We start from the raw sequence: 16,512 nt of genomic DNA, 5'->3' as shown, positions 1-16,512 counted from the left end.
ACATGGAAGGGAGAATCTCATCACAGGGATGTTTGAATTCCTTGTAGAATCATAAGCTCCAATCTCAACTGTCTTCCTTACACTGGCGTTCCCACGTCTTTACCTCTATTATCAGGGCCTTTGCCTCATTCTTTTTTTTTTTTTTGGCCACCCTGTGTCGCATGTGGGATCTTAGTTACCATGACCAGGGATCAAACCCTCGCCCCCTGTGTTGGAAGCACAGTCTTAACCACTGGACTACCAGGGAAATCCCACCTTGCCTTGTTCTTATCCCCTATCCCATGCACTATTCAAGCAGACGAGAATCCCATTTCCCTAAAAACACAGGAATCACAAGAGCACTTGCTTCCACATTACCCTTCTCGTTTTGTACCCACCCATTCCTCAGGCTCTCCATCTCCTCCCTTCCCACCGGAGCCCGTGTCTTGCCCCAAATACCTATCTTGTCCAGCGAATCAGCCTCTTCCTTTTATTACCCAAACTTGCTGACAAAGTGAACTAGACGCAATGACTCTAGGGTCTCACTTCCAAAGTGACACCTGTTGCCTCGGCTTTGCCTCCCCAAAAGACCAACCTGAGAGATGTGGGTTTCACTCTGCCAGCCTCTGTCTAGACACACACACCCACATGGGACTGAACCCATGTCAGCTGCCAGACACTGGCTTTCTGGTCAACCACATTGCAGTAACTTATAACTCAACATCAATGATTTAAACAAACACACAAAAAAATCACCCCTTCCACATAAATGCCACCAAAGTCTTACGAACAGGTGCCCCAGACCTCAGACTTCCCAATTCCTCAGAGTCAGGCTGGTTGCAACTGTGGCAGTCTTCCTTAGATTCTTCTGATCTCATGGGATTCCCCCTCCTGGCATGGTGACGCCTTCACATTGCCAGGTTAAGATAAGATTCCTCCTTTCTGCCCAGCAATTTGCCCTTGTTCTTTCCTAGTCAATTAAACCTCCATACACTGATGTATGCTTTTTCCAATCCCCTCTCCCTCCTCAGCTCACTGAAATTTTGCTTCTGACCTTCTGCCACACTTCGCTGACTGAGCAAATGTCTCCAGTGACACCCCCGCCCCCCAACCCATCACAGCGGAAGGCTTAGGTTTGAGCCTCTGGACCAGCTCTCCTACTTTGTGTCCGTAACACTTTCCGCCCTGCTTCTTGCCAACTGGCCTGACCACTCTGTTTCTCTGTCACTGGGACTGGCTTCCTTGACCACCTCTCACTGCCACAGTTCTCCTGGGTCCTTTCCCAATTTCACCCCACGGGCTTCTCCTGGGGCCTCATCGGTCCCAAGTTCAACCTCAAACTGAGCTCCATGTCTGATGACATGCTGGCTGCTTCACACACAGAGCATCTCCATGAGAGTCTGCTTGCAGGATGGACTCCTTGACCAAAACTGACAAGAACAAGAGAAAAGCCAATCAGTGCTGCCACTGAAGGGGAAGCAGAGGCTTTCAAGTATCACTCGGCACATCACCTCATCCCTCCTTATCACAGTTCAAGGAATCACCCTGAGCCCCAGCCTCAGGGCTCCCAATAGTTGGGTTCCTCCTTCCCTAGTCCTCTCCATTCTGTTTGCCCCTGGCACCCACTGCTCACTTGCCAAGTCAGTGCCACTGACCCAGCTGTGGCCTCATCAGCCCTTCCCTCCCTGGTCTCCTGACTTCAGATCCAACCTGTCAGCTCAACCCTAGGTGGCCTCCATGGTTTTTCCTTTCTAAAACCCAGTCTGACTGTGCCACTGATGTGTTTACAAATCTCTATTCCCTCCTCCAAGTGTCTACAGCAGTGGTTTTCAGACTTTGCTTGGGCAGAGGAGAGGGGGGTCTTCCTTTCCGCATACAATGTCTTTTATTGCCCGATATAGAAAACGTTTCGTTGAGGCAAGGAGGGGACACTGTAGGCCTCACATGCCTTCCTTCAGCACCCCCCACCATGGCGTCTACCCACGCACACCAACACGCACACATGTCCACCCACAAAGCGACTGCTCAGGCACCTCTATGGGGCTCTTAGGAGTCCAAGGAGAACAGCTTGAGAGATGCTTGGACCAGAGAGTCAAAGCCAAGCTCACATTACAGCAGATGGGGCTTCAGGCCATCTTTCCTATCTCCTATCTCTTATCTCTCACCACTCATATCTGGAACTCAACATCTGCCTACCCTTGATTCCTCTGTGCTTGCCAAACATGACAAATAATTCTGTACCTTTATGCTTCTCCTCCTGATGCATGCTCAAGCTTCAAGCCTCAACTCAAAGTCACCAAATGGGTTGGTTTTCCTGACTCTGCTTTAACGACCCCATCCAGGAAAAACACTGTTGTCAGAAGAATGATATTCACTGTGTCCCCAGGGCACCCCATCCACCACACCATCATCACACTTACTGCCCTCCACTCAGCCCCTGGCTTTCATATCTGCAGTTCCCTAAGGCAGGGACCAAGTGTTCTTCATCTCCGAGTCCCCGAGGCCTATCACCACACCTGCAGTGCTGCAGAGACTTACTAAATGTTGACTGAAATGAAGTAAGAGAAGGGCAACACTGGGGCTACAACCACTGAACCAGAACATCACTGGGACACGGAGTGAAGTCATCGACTTTTTGTTTTTTTTCCACCTAGTTTTCCCTTTGCTTAGTCTGGATACATTTGCTGGGGCAAATTCAAAAAAAAAAATCCTCATTCCAAATTGGCAAGATTAAAATAAAAGAAGATTAACTGATGCAACCTAATTTAAAAGCATTAAGACTCAAAATGTGGCCCAGACTTTTGAAGCTGCTCTTAAAACCAGCCAGGAAGGGAAGGGATAAATATGAAATAAAGCGCCTTCTGTGGATTTCTTAGTACCAGAAGTTTCAGAAGCCGCTAAATACTCTGGATCCTACAGAACAGATAAAGTGCTCCCAGTCCAGGAGCCTAACCCTCCTTGTAAAGTTCTAACATCCATTAGGTACCCAGAGAATCGCTTCTGCCCTGTTGGCTCTAGAGCTGTGCTTGACAAAGCGTAGACTGTCTACAGTGGAAGTGTACTGAAAACTCAGCTTCCCAGGTCCCACCCCGGAAGCCTGACTCAGGAATCTGTACTGCCCAAGCCTGGGTATCTGTGCTATTAGGTAAGTCAGAAGCACAGCCCCAGAATGACAGAACAAGTGGGGCAAGAGAGCTATGCAGAGACCAAGACCACCACCATTTAACTGGAGCAAATGGGGCAGGAGAGTCAAGAGACAGGTCCTGAAGAGAAGTCCCCCCCACAGCTTGTACTTCAGGCAGTCCAGCTCATCTCCCACAAACCACACCTCTGATCATCAGAACAAGGCAGCCCCTCATTAGAGGTGAGCAGTGATGCAAGGACCCTTGGGCACTTCCTGCATCTCCATGCCAGCACAACCATACCCTCCAACCAAAACCAGTGGACTGAGTGCCCACAGTACGCCTGCCCCCAGCCCAGCTGAAGCAGCCACCAACAGCTGTCAGGTCTAATCTGGAGCCCAGCTGGACTCAGGGGCTGGGAGAGCACAGTGAGAGAGGATCAGGGCTTGGGATACCTGGCCCCTAGGGACCCAGAGTCCTTGCAGAGTCGTCAAAGGAGTCTACACCACCTCCCGCCAGACAGACTCACCGGTGGGCTGGACGTTGACCACGGTCCCCTCAGAACGCTTCCGGGTCATGGGGTACCACGAGCCGTCCGGGTCCTGGATCCACTCAGTGGCCTCGCAGTAGAACTCGCCCTGGTCGAAGGGCTGCAGGTGGAAGATGGTGAGGCGGAAGGTGGTGCTCCCCAGCTTGTCCAGGCGCACCTCCCCCAGGCTCTGCCTCTGCACATAGTCGCTGCTCGACTGCAGCACAAAGTTCCGGCTCAGGGCGATGACCTCCACCGGCTTCTCGCCGCCCCGCTGCCGGAGCCAGGCCACCGACAGGTGGCTGTGCTGCAGCGTCTCCGTGGATGTGTCACATGTGAGCTCCAGGCGGTCCTGCTCCACTTTGTGCAAAGTCTGGGGCACAGCGGTGGCCTGCAGGGTGTCCGGGATCACTGCAACACACGAACCGCCCCAAGCACGGTCATTAGGCCACAGATCTTACGCTCGAGGGGCTGAGTGCCAACCCACCCGGGCTTCCACAGTTCTGTGGGGCCACGGAGGACCCCGGGCAGCACAGAAACAGAACGACACTTCTGTCTGGATTCGGACTGCAACTGTTTGGCACTTAACGCTTCCTGTCTGGTATTTCAATAACACTCAGATAAAAAGTGGGTTGGGAGCAGAGGGATAAATTGGGAATTTGGGATTAACAAAGACACACCACTATAAATAAAACAGAAAACAACAAGGGCTTACTGTGTAGCACAGGGAACTATATTCAATATCTTATAATAACCTATAACAGCAATCTGAAAAAGTACATATATATTTATGTGTGTGTGTGTAACTGAATCACTCTGCTGTACACCTGAAATATTGTAAATCAGCTAAATTAAAAAATTCTATTAAAAAATTGATAAAATAATGTTTGCAGACACTGCATGTCATTTTACACAATAAATGAACTCACTGAAAATAACATGTCAAAGAAATTTTATGTCAGGTGAAATAAGACTTTGTTGTTCAAAGTGAAATTGCTTTCAGAAACTTTAACTTGGCTACTGACTCATCTTCAAACAAAAAGAGTTCCTGGAAGTTGGAATGTCACATTTTCTATACAACTTGCTCATTTTCTCCTTTCTAGCCACTCCACGCCCATGTTCCCCCAACTCACGTCAGCAATGCAGTACTCTAGAAAAGCTATTTCTTCTTTTTTTTTTTTTAAAAAAAAAAGGGTTGTGGCAGAGAGAAACAGCAGGGTCCTCAATTTTTTAGTAGGTTTAATTTTCATATAACTCATGTGTCAACATGTGCTCGTGGGCTGGAAGGAAGCCATGAAATGGGGATGAGTCAGGCAAGCGATAAGATTACCTCTGTGGTCACCTGGTCAGCATTTTACCCTGGAGACTAAACATCATCCTCTTCTCTGATTTGAAGGGTGGAAATTTTGATTTCGTTTTTATTATCATAATTAAGCCTGGAAGTTATGACTTGGACAGAAAAACAGAATGGCCTTGATATTTCTGACCCTTCACATTGGGAAACTGTGGCCCAGAGCCAACCACATGGAAATCTCCCTCCCCGGCCCTCCCTCCTCCAGCTCCCTCCCTCATCTGGGGAGCACAGGGGTAAAAGGAGACTGGTGCACAATTCCTTACTCTGACACCAAAGGACACACAGACCCACTCCAGGTCTGAGCAGAGTCCTGCAGCCACACTTGCTTCCTGACACAGCAGCATCCCCAGTGGCTCAGAGGCGCCATCTAAAGGCCCATCATTTCCTGGAGGTTTGGCCTCTTCCTGCAGATGACACATGCTTCATCTTCCTCATCGGTTCTTCAGCTTACCAACCACAAATGTCCTTGCCTTATATTTTTATATCCCCTTTCATCAGTTAGAGAGGGTCAGTTAACCTCCTCTTAAGTTCTTAACATCTGCATTAGATCTTCTTCTTTAAGTTGCAGCTTCAACATTCTATTTACAAGTGAACACATAAAACTTGCTTCACCTATGCTACTTGGTGACCTCTAAAATATTTGGGGAGCTTTGGATTCTTCTTTTAAAGTCAAATGCTATGTTATGTGCTCAGTTGTATCCAACTCTTTGCAGCCCTGTGGTCTGTAGCCTGCCAGGCTCCTCTGCCAATAGAATTTTCCAGGCACGAGTACTGGAGTGTGTTGCCATTTCCTACTCCTGGGGCTCTTCCCAACCCAGGGATTGAACCTACGTCTCTTGCGTCTCCTGCATTGGTAGGCGGATTCTTTACCACTAGCGCCACCTCGGAAGCCCTAAAGTGAAAGCGGAAGTGAAGTCGCTCCGTCGTGTCCGACTCTTTGCGACCCCGTGGACTGTAGCCTACCAGGCTCCTCCATCCATGGGATTTTCCAGGCAAGAATACTGGAGTGGGGTGCCATTTCCTTCTCCAGGGGATCTTCCCAACCAAGGGATCGAACCCAGGTCTCCCGCATTGCGGGAAGACGCTTTAACCTCTGAGCCACCAGGAAGCCCTCAAAAGTCAAATAAAACTGTACTATAAAAGAACTGACTTAGTGTTATGGACTGAATGTTTACACTGTCCCCCATCCCCCAAATTCCTGTGTTGAAACCCAATCCCCACTGTGTTGGTATCTGGAAATGAAGCCTTTGAGAGGTGATTTGGACATCAGGATGAAGTTCTCATAAATGGGATTAGTGCTCCTTTAAAAAAATTTTTTTGGCCGCACTGCCTGGCATGTGGCAGTTCCCCAACTAGATCCCTAGTTCCCCAACCAAGGATCTAACCTGAATCCCCTGCATTGAAAGCATAGACTGCCAGGGAAAAAGATTCAGGGATTAGCGCCCTTATAAAGGGACCCCAGACAGCTCTCTCGTTCCCTTTCTGCCAGGTAAGGAGACAAGAGAAAGTTAGTACTCAGCAATCCCCATGAGGGCCCTCCTCAGAACTGACCACACTGGCACCCTGATTATCTAGACTTCCAGCCTCCAGGACAGTGAGAAATAACTGCTTGTTGTTTAAGCACCCAGTCAGTCTAGGATAATTTATTTTCACAGTTTAAACTCACTACAACACTCAGGCAGAACATCAGCCACACGGACGTAGTCATCTCCTTACCCACGACGGTCGTCTTGGCGCTGTAACTCCCGAAGTACCGCTCGTCCGTGCTGGGCGTGTGGCACTCGTACACCCCAGCATCCCGCGTCTGGAGATCAATGATGTGTAATAAGGCCAAGTTCCCCTGGACCCTCTCCACGTAGATCTGCCCGCTGCGGACACGCTGCGTGTAGATGGCATAAGAGAAGGTGTCGTCCATGGTGCTGATGATCTGGATCTCGCGTTCTGGGGCCTTGGGCATGTAAACGGACCACTGGAAATTCTGCTCAGAGGGCCCCTGGAAGCCACTGACGTTGCACCAGATGGTGATGTGAGAGCCCTCCGTGCGGTACAAGGGTCCCTCCTGGATGCTGACTTGCCGCTGCGCTGACACGACACCTGTGGGGGAGACACACATGACGGGCTCTCTCACGTCTCAGACTAAAATGCAAAGCAGGCAGCAGTCTACAAAGGGCTTGTGATTCAAGTGACATGATAATAATATAAATAACTTAGCGGCCCTTTCCAAGGTGCTCTGTGATTTATAAATATTAATTAAAACATCCTGTGGTAAGGCACTGTCCCGAATTTGCATATATGAGAATGTGATCGTGCAAGGACATGGTCCTGTTATTTATTCAATGGCTGACCCTTGGGAATTTCATTTAGTCTCTCTGTCATTTAGGCGGCAGTTTTATATCTATTTATTAGTGCTGTTTATAAAGTTTTTAATAAAATGAGCAGGGAAAGTTGCATCCTTGGCACAAATTCCGAGGAGAACAAAAGCAACCACCTTGCAGTCTGGCTGAAATTAAATGCTCCTTTCTTGATTAGAGAGCTGGAAGGAGGGAGTCCTGGGTCCTTTCTTTGGTTCCGCACCCTTATTTGCAAAGGTAGGCCATCATGGACACATTTCATACACCCTCTTCCCTCCACACGTGGAGGTGGAGCTGAGCTCCTAAAGGCTGCTATTCACATGAACAGGAATGGGAAGGGCTGACGCAGAACCCTCCTGCCCAGATGCCCACACACCACCGATGGGGGCAACTGTCAGTGCCGCCCCAAGTCAAAGACGTTTCAAGGCTGCCCTGGAAACTGGGCTCTGATTCACCACCGGCTGCCCCGCCTCCTGGCTGGGATCTGCTTCTCCAAGTGGCCTCTGCCTGCCTTCTCTATGCTCTTAACATGGTCTCCCCTCGCAGACTTGGGGACAAGAAAGATAGTAAGTTTGCTTTCTCATTCCATGCCAGCACAACTGACTCTGCCTGAACCACTGAGAAGGCGGCAGGGGACATGACCCTGTGGCAGGTAAGGGCTAGTTGCAGCTCTGCCAGGAACTGGAGCTGGTGGTGCCATCTTGGACAAGCGGCTTTTCCTTTCTGGACCTTGATCTCTTCATTCATAAGATGATTTCTAGGAAGGCTTTGGAGGGGACTAGCATGTGTGACTAGCTTTGTCACTTATTACCTGTGACCTTGGATAAGTGACTTAACCTCTTGAAGCCTGTTTCCTCATCCATAAAATGGGGATAATCATGTGTGCCTCACAGAGTTATCAAAAAGACTGAATAAGACAAGATCTGTAACACCCCTAGCATAGGGCCTAGCCTATAATTAGTCCTTAAAGAAGAGCTGCTTGATCAAACCAGTCTATCCTAAAGGAAATCAACCCTGAATATCATCAGAAGGATTGATGCTGAAGCTGAAACTCCAATACTATGGCCACTTGATGTGCAGAGCCGACTTATCAGAAAAGACCCTGATGCTGGGAAAGATTGAAAGCAGGAGAAGAAGGGGATGACAGAGGATGAGATAGTTGAATGGCATCACCAACTCAATGGACATGAGTTTGAGCAAGCTCCGGGAGTTGGTGATGGACAGGAAAGCCGGGTATGCTGCAGTCCATGGAGCTGCAAAGAGTCAGACAGGACATAGCAACTGAAGAACAACAAAGGAAGAGCTGCTAACACGGGCCTCTCCTGGCTGGAACAGTCTGTGGCTCTGGACCCACAGGGAACAGGATTTTGGCCAGTGATCCCTCAAGGTCAGGCCAATGGCCTCTTGACAATGACACCATCTCTGGGCCACCCACTTCCACCCACAGCTGCAGCCCATTCCCATTTTCATGAAAACTTCCCCCACGCCCCCTCTGAAAGGCAATCACGGCTGTCCAGTGTAAACGTATCTGAAGTGGATCCAGCTGGGGAACAGCTGGGATGGCTCAAATCCTAGTGGGAAGTATCTCTAAGCCCAGCCTGGGGGATGCTTGGGCCTTAAAGCAAACTGATCTAATCTAAAACAGACCTTACAAGGAAAGGTCTGTGGCTTATAAACTTTTATTTATGCAGAATCTTTTCTCCCAAACAAAATCTTACATGGAATCCCATCTTGGCTGAAGCAACAGAAGTAAGGAAAGTGAAAAAGGGGGTAAGAGGGTGGCAAATCAAATCAAAGTGGTATGTGGATTCACTTGATATACTCTGGTTGACAGCATTTACAACTATATTCAAGACGGTTGGCAAACAGCTCATTAGTTATTTTCAGTATGTTAAAATGTAGTGTGTTGCATTTTTACTATGCGTACACTTTCTCTGACAATGTAAAAAAACAAACTATATATATATATATATGGGCTTCCCTGGTGACTCAGATGGTAAAGAATCCACCTGTGATGCAGGAGACCTGGGTTTGAGACCTGGTTGGGAAGATCCCCAGGAGGAGGGCATGGCAACCCACTCCAGTATTCTTGCCTGGAGAATCCCCAGGGACAGAGGAGCCTGGCGGGCTCCATGGGGTTGCAAAAAGTCGGACACGACGGAGCGAGTAAGCACTATATATACATAGCGACACTTGAGCCAAATGTTTGAAGTCCTCCAGAAATGGAGAACTTTGAAAACCATCTAACTCCATTCATAAGATTTTGGTCTCCCTGCATTTTAGTGTTCTATGACAAAATAGCCACAACCGGTCCCCACCTGCTACAAAGAGGACTGGAGGCAGGTCAGGACAAGCCGGCATCTTTCTTTAAGGCAGGACTTAACCTTAGACTTGCACTGGAATCACCCAGAGAGCTTTAAAAAATAACAGGGCCTGGACCCCAGCCCATGTAACTGATCTGGTGTGCAGAAACCTGGGCACTAGGTTTTTTTTTTTTTTTTCAACTCAACACAGAGCAGTGTCCAGATGTCTCTATCGATAGAGTGTCAGCCAGGGGCTCAAACGAAAGACCAGATGCTGATTTAAGGCTCTCAATAGCTTTGAACTCCTGCCTTCACTGATCTGGGTCAAGAAAGTCTTATTCTCCTCCAGTGAATGGGCAATTGGGCAATAGAAAGCAGCTGAGGCCCATCAGACACTGGCTGCGGTGACACCCAGCATGCACTCTAGTTACAGGCCTTCAGAAGCACTACATCAGGGGATCATACACATTATTCCCCAGAAAGGTAAACAGTGTTAAGTGGCCTGAATAGGCCAGGGCACCAGGGTCAAAACAACTTTACTTGTCTCCTATCGGAAGCTGGTTATAAACAGTCCTGACAAATAAATAAACAGATAGTAGACTGTACTTTAACCACACACATTCAGCTGCACCTGCTTATTAAATATCTCCTTAATTTCCTTCCCACCGCACAAAGGGCCTTTGAACACTGAAAATAATGCTGTTCTTAGGAAGTGGACCTTAGCATAGAAATAGAAATGAACTTTTTCTTCTCAGCAGTCTAATTCCCCTTCCATACGCCCCACCTTCCCCATTTCCCTCTCCGGGCACTGCCCCTACTATCCAGATCTCATTTTCCTAAAGCTGTGCTGTGCTAAGTCACTTCAATCACGTTCGACTCTTTGCAACCTTATGGCCTGTAGCCCACCCGCCTCCTCTGTCCGTGAGATTCTCTAGGCAAGAATACTAGAGTGGGTTGCCATGCCCTCCTCCAGGGGATCTTCCCAACCCAGGGATCGAACCCGCATCTCTTATGTCCCCTGCATTGCTAGGCAGGTTCTTTACCACTAGCACCACCTGGGAAGCCCTTCCTAAACGCTGCTACCTTCAAAAAGACCCAGGTCCCCAACCCTGGCCAAGGCATCCCCTAACTCCACTGCACCTTTCATCTTCCCTCAGCCCACAACAGAAGGTTCCTCCGGGCTGGGATCACCTTTTTTTTTAAGTAATATTTTTTCTTTAGACATTTCTGTACTCTCTGAATTATTTTGCAATAAGCAAGTATCACTTTTTAAATTAAAACAATCCAAGTATTATATATAACTGTATAAAAAGGACTAGACACACACAAAAGACAGTAGAGTGGGAAATAAAAATAGGAATAAAAAACAAGGGCAACAAAAAATATTAATGAAAATGGTAGATATTAATTCAACTATATCAATAATCGCTTTAAAGGTCAACAATCTAAATGTACCAATTAAAACACGGAGATTGTCAGAGTGGATTAAAAACATGACCCAACAATATCTTGCCTACAAGAAACCACTTTAAACATAAAGACGCAAAGATTCAAAAGAAATGGGTGGGACTTCCCTGGTGGTTCAGTGGATAAGAATCTGCCTGCCAATGCAGGGACACAGGTCCAATCCCTGGTCCATGCCTCAGGGCAGCCTAGCCTGTGCACCACTGCTAAATCGGCACCAAAAGCCTGTGCTCTGCACAAGAAAAACCACTGTGATGAGAAGCCCCACTCACCGCAACCAGCTAAAGGCTGCACTCAGCAGTGAAACCCCGTGCAAACAAAAATAAGAGAAGTCAACGAGTGGAGAAAAATATACCACGTTAATACTAATCAAAAGAGCTGGAGTGGCTATATTAATTTTAGACAGACTTCAAAGGAAGGAAAATTATCAGGAACAAAGAAGGACATTACGTAGTGATTAAAAGAGTTAATTCTCCAAGAAGATGTAACAGTTCTTACTGTGTATGCATGTAACAACACAGCCTCAAACTACCGAAGGCAAAAAGTGAGACAACTGTAAGGAGAAATAGACAAATCCGCTATCATAGGTGATGACTTCAACACCCTTCTCTCAGAAATGGACAGAATCAGCAAGCAGAAAATCCATAAGGAGCAAAGCTGAACTCAGCAATATCTTCAATCAACTGGACACAATAGACATCTACAGACTTCATCCAACAACAGCAGAATACACACTCTTCTCATGCTCCCATAGAACATTCACCAACACAGACCACATTCTGGGCCATAAAGCACCCCTTAACAAAAAATGTTTAATAACTTCTTTTCATTTGTTTATTTATTGATTTGGCTGCACTGGGTCTTAGCCGTGGCACGTGGGATCTTTCACTGCAGCACACAGACTCTGTAGTTGTGGTGCCTGGGCTCAGGAGTTGTGGCATGTAGGCTCTCTAGCTGTGGTGCAAGGGCTTAGTTGTTCCGAGGCATGCGAGATCTTAGTTCCCTAACCAGGGATCGAACCCATGTTCCCTGCATTGTAAGGCAGATTCTTAACCACTGGACCACCAGGGAAGTCCACCCTTAACAAATTTTTAAAAACAGAATGATATAATATCTGTTGGCAAACCAAAATGGAATTAACCTAGAAATCAATAACAGATAACTGGAAAATAGCAAAATATGTGGAGATTAAACAACACACTTCTAAATAACACACACACACACACACACACAAATCTCCAGAGAAATAAATTTTTTAACTAAAAATACAACTTATCAAAAGCTATGATATTCAGGGAAAGCAGTGCTTAGAGGAAAATTTATAGCATTAAATTTAGAAAAGAAGAAAAACTTTAAATCAGTGTTTCCACCTTAGGAAACTAGGAAAGGAAGAGTAAAGTAAATCCAAAGTAAGCAGAATAAATTAGAGCAGGAAAAAAAAAGAATTAGGGCAGAAATCAATGAAATTAAAAACAGAAAATCAATAGAGAAAGTCAATGAAACCAAAGGCTGGTGTTTTTAAAAAATCAATAAAATCAATAACCCTCTAGCTAGGTTAACAAAGAAAAATAATATAAGTTATTAGTATCCAAAATGAAAGAGAGGGAATTGTAAGATCCCATGGAAATTAAAGAATAGTAAAGGAAACCTATGAACAACTCTGAGCTTCCCAGGTGGTGCTAGTGGTAAAAGAACCTAGCTGCCAACGTAGGAGACATAAGTGATGCAGGTTCAGCCCCTGGACTGGGAAGATCCCCTAGAGGAGGGCATGGCAATCCACTCCAGTATTCTTGCCTGGAGAATCCCATGGACAGCAGAGCCCGGTGGGCTATGGTCCACAGGGTCGCAAAGAGTCGGACACGTCTGAAGTGACTTAGCAACAGCAGCATGAACAACTCTGTGACCACAAATTTGATAACCTAGGTGAAACAGACCAACTCCTTGAAATAAACAATCTGCAAAACTCACATAAGAAGCAAAGACGATCTGAATAGGTCTATACCTATTAAGGATAGGCTTAATAGTATGGGCTTCCCTGGTGGCTCAGCTGGTACAGCTGGCTCAGCACCCTCACCTGCAATGAGGGAGACCTGGGTTTGATCCTTGGTTCGGAAGATCCCCTGGAGAAGGGAAAGGCTACCCACTCCAGTATTCTGGCCTGGAGAGTTCTATTGACAGAGGAGCCTGGCAGGCTGCAGTCTATTGGGTCGCAAAGAGTCAGACGTGACTGAGCAACTTTCACTTTCACTACACCTATTAAAGACATTACATCAATAATTAAAAACCTGTCAAAACAGAAAGCACCAGGCCCAAATGGGGTCACTGGTGAATTCTACCCAACGTTTAAGGAAGAAATTACACCAATTCTCCACAATCTCTTTTTTGAGCAGAAACAAAGGGAATACCTCTTCCTAACTCATTCTATTAATATCAGGCCAGCATTACCCTGATACCAAAATCAACAACAGCATTATAAGAAAAGAAAACTACAGACCAATATTTCTCAAGAACACAGGTGCAAAAATTCCCAAGAAAATATTAGCAAATCAAATCCAAAAAGTATAAAAAGACTTATATACTAGAACCAGTGAGATTCATCCCAGGTATACTTATTCAATATTGGAAAATCAACTAATGTTATATATCACATCAAACTTTAAAAAGGAAAAACCACATGGTCATATCAACAGATGCAGAAAAAGCATTTGATAAAATTCAACACTCATTCACTATAAACTCGCAGTAAACTAGGAATAGAGACTTTCTCAACTTGACAAAGACTACCTACAAAAAACCTTTAGCTAACATCACACTGACCAGTGAGAAGCTCAAAACTTTTCCACTAAGATCAAGAACAATGCAAATATGTCCCTTCTTGCCATTCCTTTAGAATAAGGCAAGAAAAAAGAGTATACATATTGGTATACTCTTAAAAGGTATACATAGTGGGGAGGAAGACAAAACTCTTTGCTTGCAGGTGACATGACTGCCTGTATAAAAAGAATTTTATTGCCAGAATACTACTGAACTAATAAGTGATTATAGCAAGATTGCGGGATACAGTAGGTTAATATAGAAGTCAACTGCTTTTCCATAAACCAATAATTAACAAATGAGAATTTAAAGTTAAAAGCATAATAATCACTTACATTAGCATCATAAATTTAGTCAACTGATCTCTGACAGAAGGCAAAGGCAAAACAATGGAATAAAGATAGCTTCTTCAAAAAAATAGTGTTCAAACAACTAGATACATGCAAAAAAAAAAAAGAATCTAGACACAGACCTTACACACTTCACAAAAATTAACTCAAAACAGATTAGGGACCTAAGTGTAAGATGCAAAACTATAAAACCCCTAGACGATAACACAGGAGAAGGTCCAGATAACCTCTGATATGGTAATGTCTTTTTAGCCACAACACCAAAGGCATGATCCATGAAAGAAATAATTGATGAGTTGGCTTTCATTAACATTTAAAATTCCTCCTCTGTGAAAACCAATATCAAGAGAATTAAAAGACAAGTCACAGACTGGGAGAAAGTATTTGTAAAAGACATATTTGATAAAGAACTGTTATGCAAAATGTAAAACCAAATCTTAAAACAATAAGAAAAAAAAACCTGATTAAAAAATGGGCCAAAGATCTTTAACGGACACCCCACCAAAAAAGATATACAGATTGAAAGTGAGCATATGAAAGGATGTTCCACACCATACATCATCAAGGAAATTCGAATTAAAACAACAAACGAGATACTACTACACACCTATCAGAATGGCCAAAATTCAGAACACTGACAACACCAAATGCTGGCGATGACGTGCAGCAAGAGGAACACTCATTCATTGTTGGTAGAAATGCAAAATGATACTAACGTTTTGGAAGACAGTTTCATGGTATCTTGTAAGACCAACCATATTCTTACCATACAATTCAGCACTTGTGCCCCTTGGCATTTACACAACGAAACTGAAAGCTTCTATCTACACAAAAACCTACACATGGATATTAGAGCAGTTCTCTTCATATCTGCTGGAACTTGGAAGTAAAGGAAATGTCCTTCAGTAGGTGAAAGGATAAACTGTGTACATCCAGACAACCAAGTATTGTTCAACAGTAAAAAAGAAATGGGCAATCAAGCCATGAAGATATGGAGGAACTTGAAAATACGTATTAGTAAATGAAAGAAGCCAATCAGAAAATGCTACACATTGTATGATTCCAAGTAAATGACATTCTGCAAAAAGCAAAACCATGGAGACAGATCCGTCTCCATGAAGATCACTGACAATGGAGGGCAGGGATGTGAATGGCAGAGCACTAATGTTTTTAGGGCAGTGAAAATACTCTGTATGATACTACAGTGATGGACACATATCATCATGCATTGGTCCAAACCCACAAAGTGTATAACACCAGTAGTGAACCCTGAGATAAACTATGGACTTTGGATGATTATGGTATGTTAACATATTCCTGGTTTAAAAATTTACCACTCTGATGAGTGATGGTGATAATGGGGCAAGTTATGCGTGCCTAAGGGACAAAGAGGAACTCAAAAGCCTCTTGATGAAAGTGAAAGTGGAGAGTGACAAAGTTGGCTTAAAACTCAGCATTCAGAAAACGAAGATCATGGCATCTGGTCCCATCACTTCATGGCAAATAGATGGGGAAACAGTGTCAGACTTTATATTTTTGGGCTCCAAAATCACTGCAGATGGTGACTGCAGCCATGAAATTAAAAGACGCTTACTCCTTGGAAGGAGAGTTATGACCAACCTAGATAACATATTCAAAAGCAGAGACATTACTTTGTCAACAAAGGTCCGTCTAGTCAAGGCTATGGTTTTTCCTGTGGTCATGTATGGATGTGAGAGTTGGACTGTGAAGAAGGCTGAGCGCCGAAGAATTGATGCTTTTGAACTGTGGTGTTGGAGAAGACTCTTGAGAGTCCCTTGGACTGCAAGGAGATCCAACCAGTCCATTCTGAAGGAGATCAGCCCTGGGATTTCTTTGGAAGGAATGATGCTAAAGCTGAAACTCCAGTACTTTGGCCACCTCATGCGAAGAGTTGACTCATTGGAAAAGACTCTGATGCTGGGAAGGATTGGGGGCAGGAGGAGAAGGGGACGACAGAGGATGAGATGGCTGGATGGCATCACTGACTCGATGGAACTGAGTCTGGGTGAACTCCAGGAGTTGGTGATGGACACGGAGGCCTGGCGTGCTGCGATTCACGGGGTCGCAAAGAGTCGGACATGCCTGAGCGACTGAACTGAACTGAACTGAAGGGACTAAGGGTATATGGAAAATCTCTGCATCTGCCTCTTCATCTTACTGTAAACCCAAAACTGCTCTAAAGAAAACAAAGTCCTTATAAAGAACTCATACAACTCAACAGCAAA

General features: G+C 45.4%; 1 protein-coding gene across 4 annotated transcripts in view; it reads right to left on the bottom strand.

Annotated features, from left to right (window-relative positions):
- The window catches only part of IGSF3 (immunoglobulin superfamily member 3), a 129,906-nt gene that overhangs the window by 56,701 nt on the left and 56,693 nt on the right, over positions 1–16,512 (bottom strand). For all 4 annotated transcript variants that reach the window (XM_070785848.1, XM_070785851.1, XM_070785850.1 and 1 more), the window contains exons 3-4: positions 6,701–7,078; positions 3,631–4,041 (exon numbers count right to left, since the gene is read on the bottom strand). In XM_070785848.1, coding sequence (XP_070641949.1) covers positions 3,631–4,041; positions 6,701–7,078 — 789 coding nt within the window. The remainder of the gene's footprint in view (positions 1–3,630; positions 4,042–6,700; positions 7,079–16,512) is intronic.

Source organism: Bos indicus, chromosome 3 (genome assembly GCF_029378745.1).
Source record: "Bos indicus isolate NIAB-ARS_2022 breed Sahiwal x Tharparkar chromosome 3, NIAB-ARS_B.indTharparkar_mat_pri_1.0, whole genome shotgun sequence".
In the NCBI taxonomy this organism is placed as follows: Eukaryota; Metazoa; Chordata; class Mammalia; order Artiodactyla; family Bovidae; genus Bos; species Bos indicus.
The sequence above is the reverse complement of the archived record's forward strand: the minus strand, read 5'-3'. Positions and strand labels throughout refer to the sequence as shown.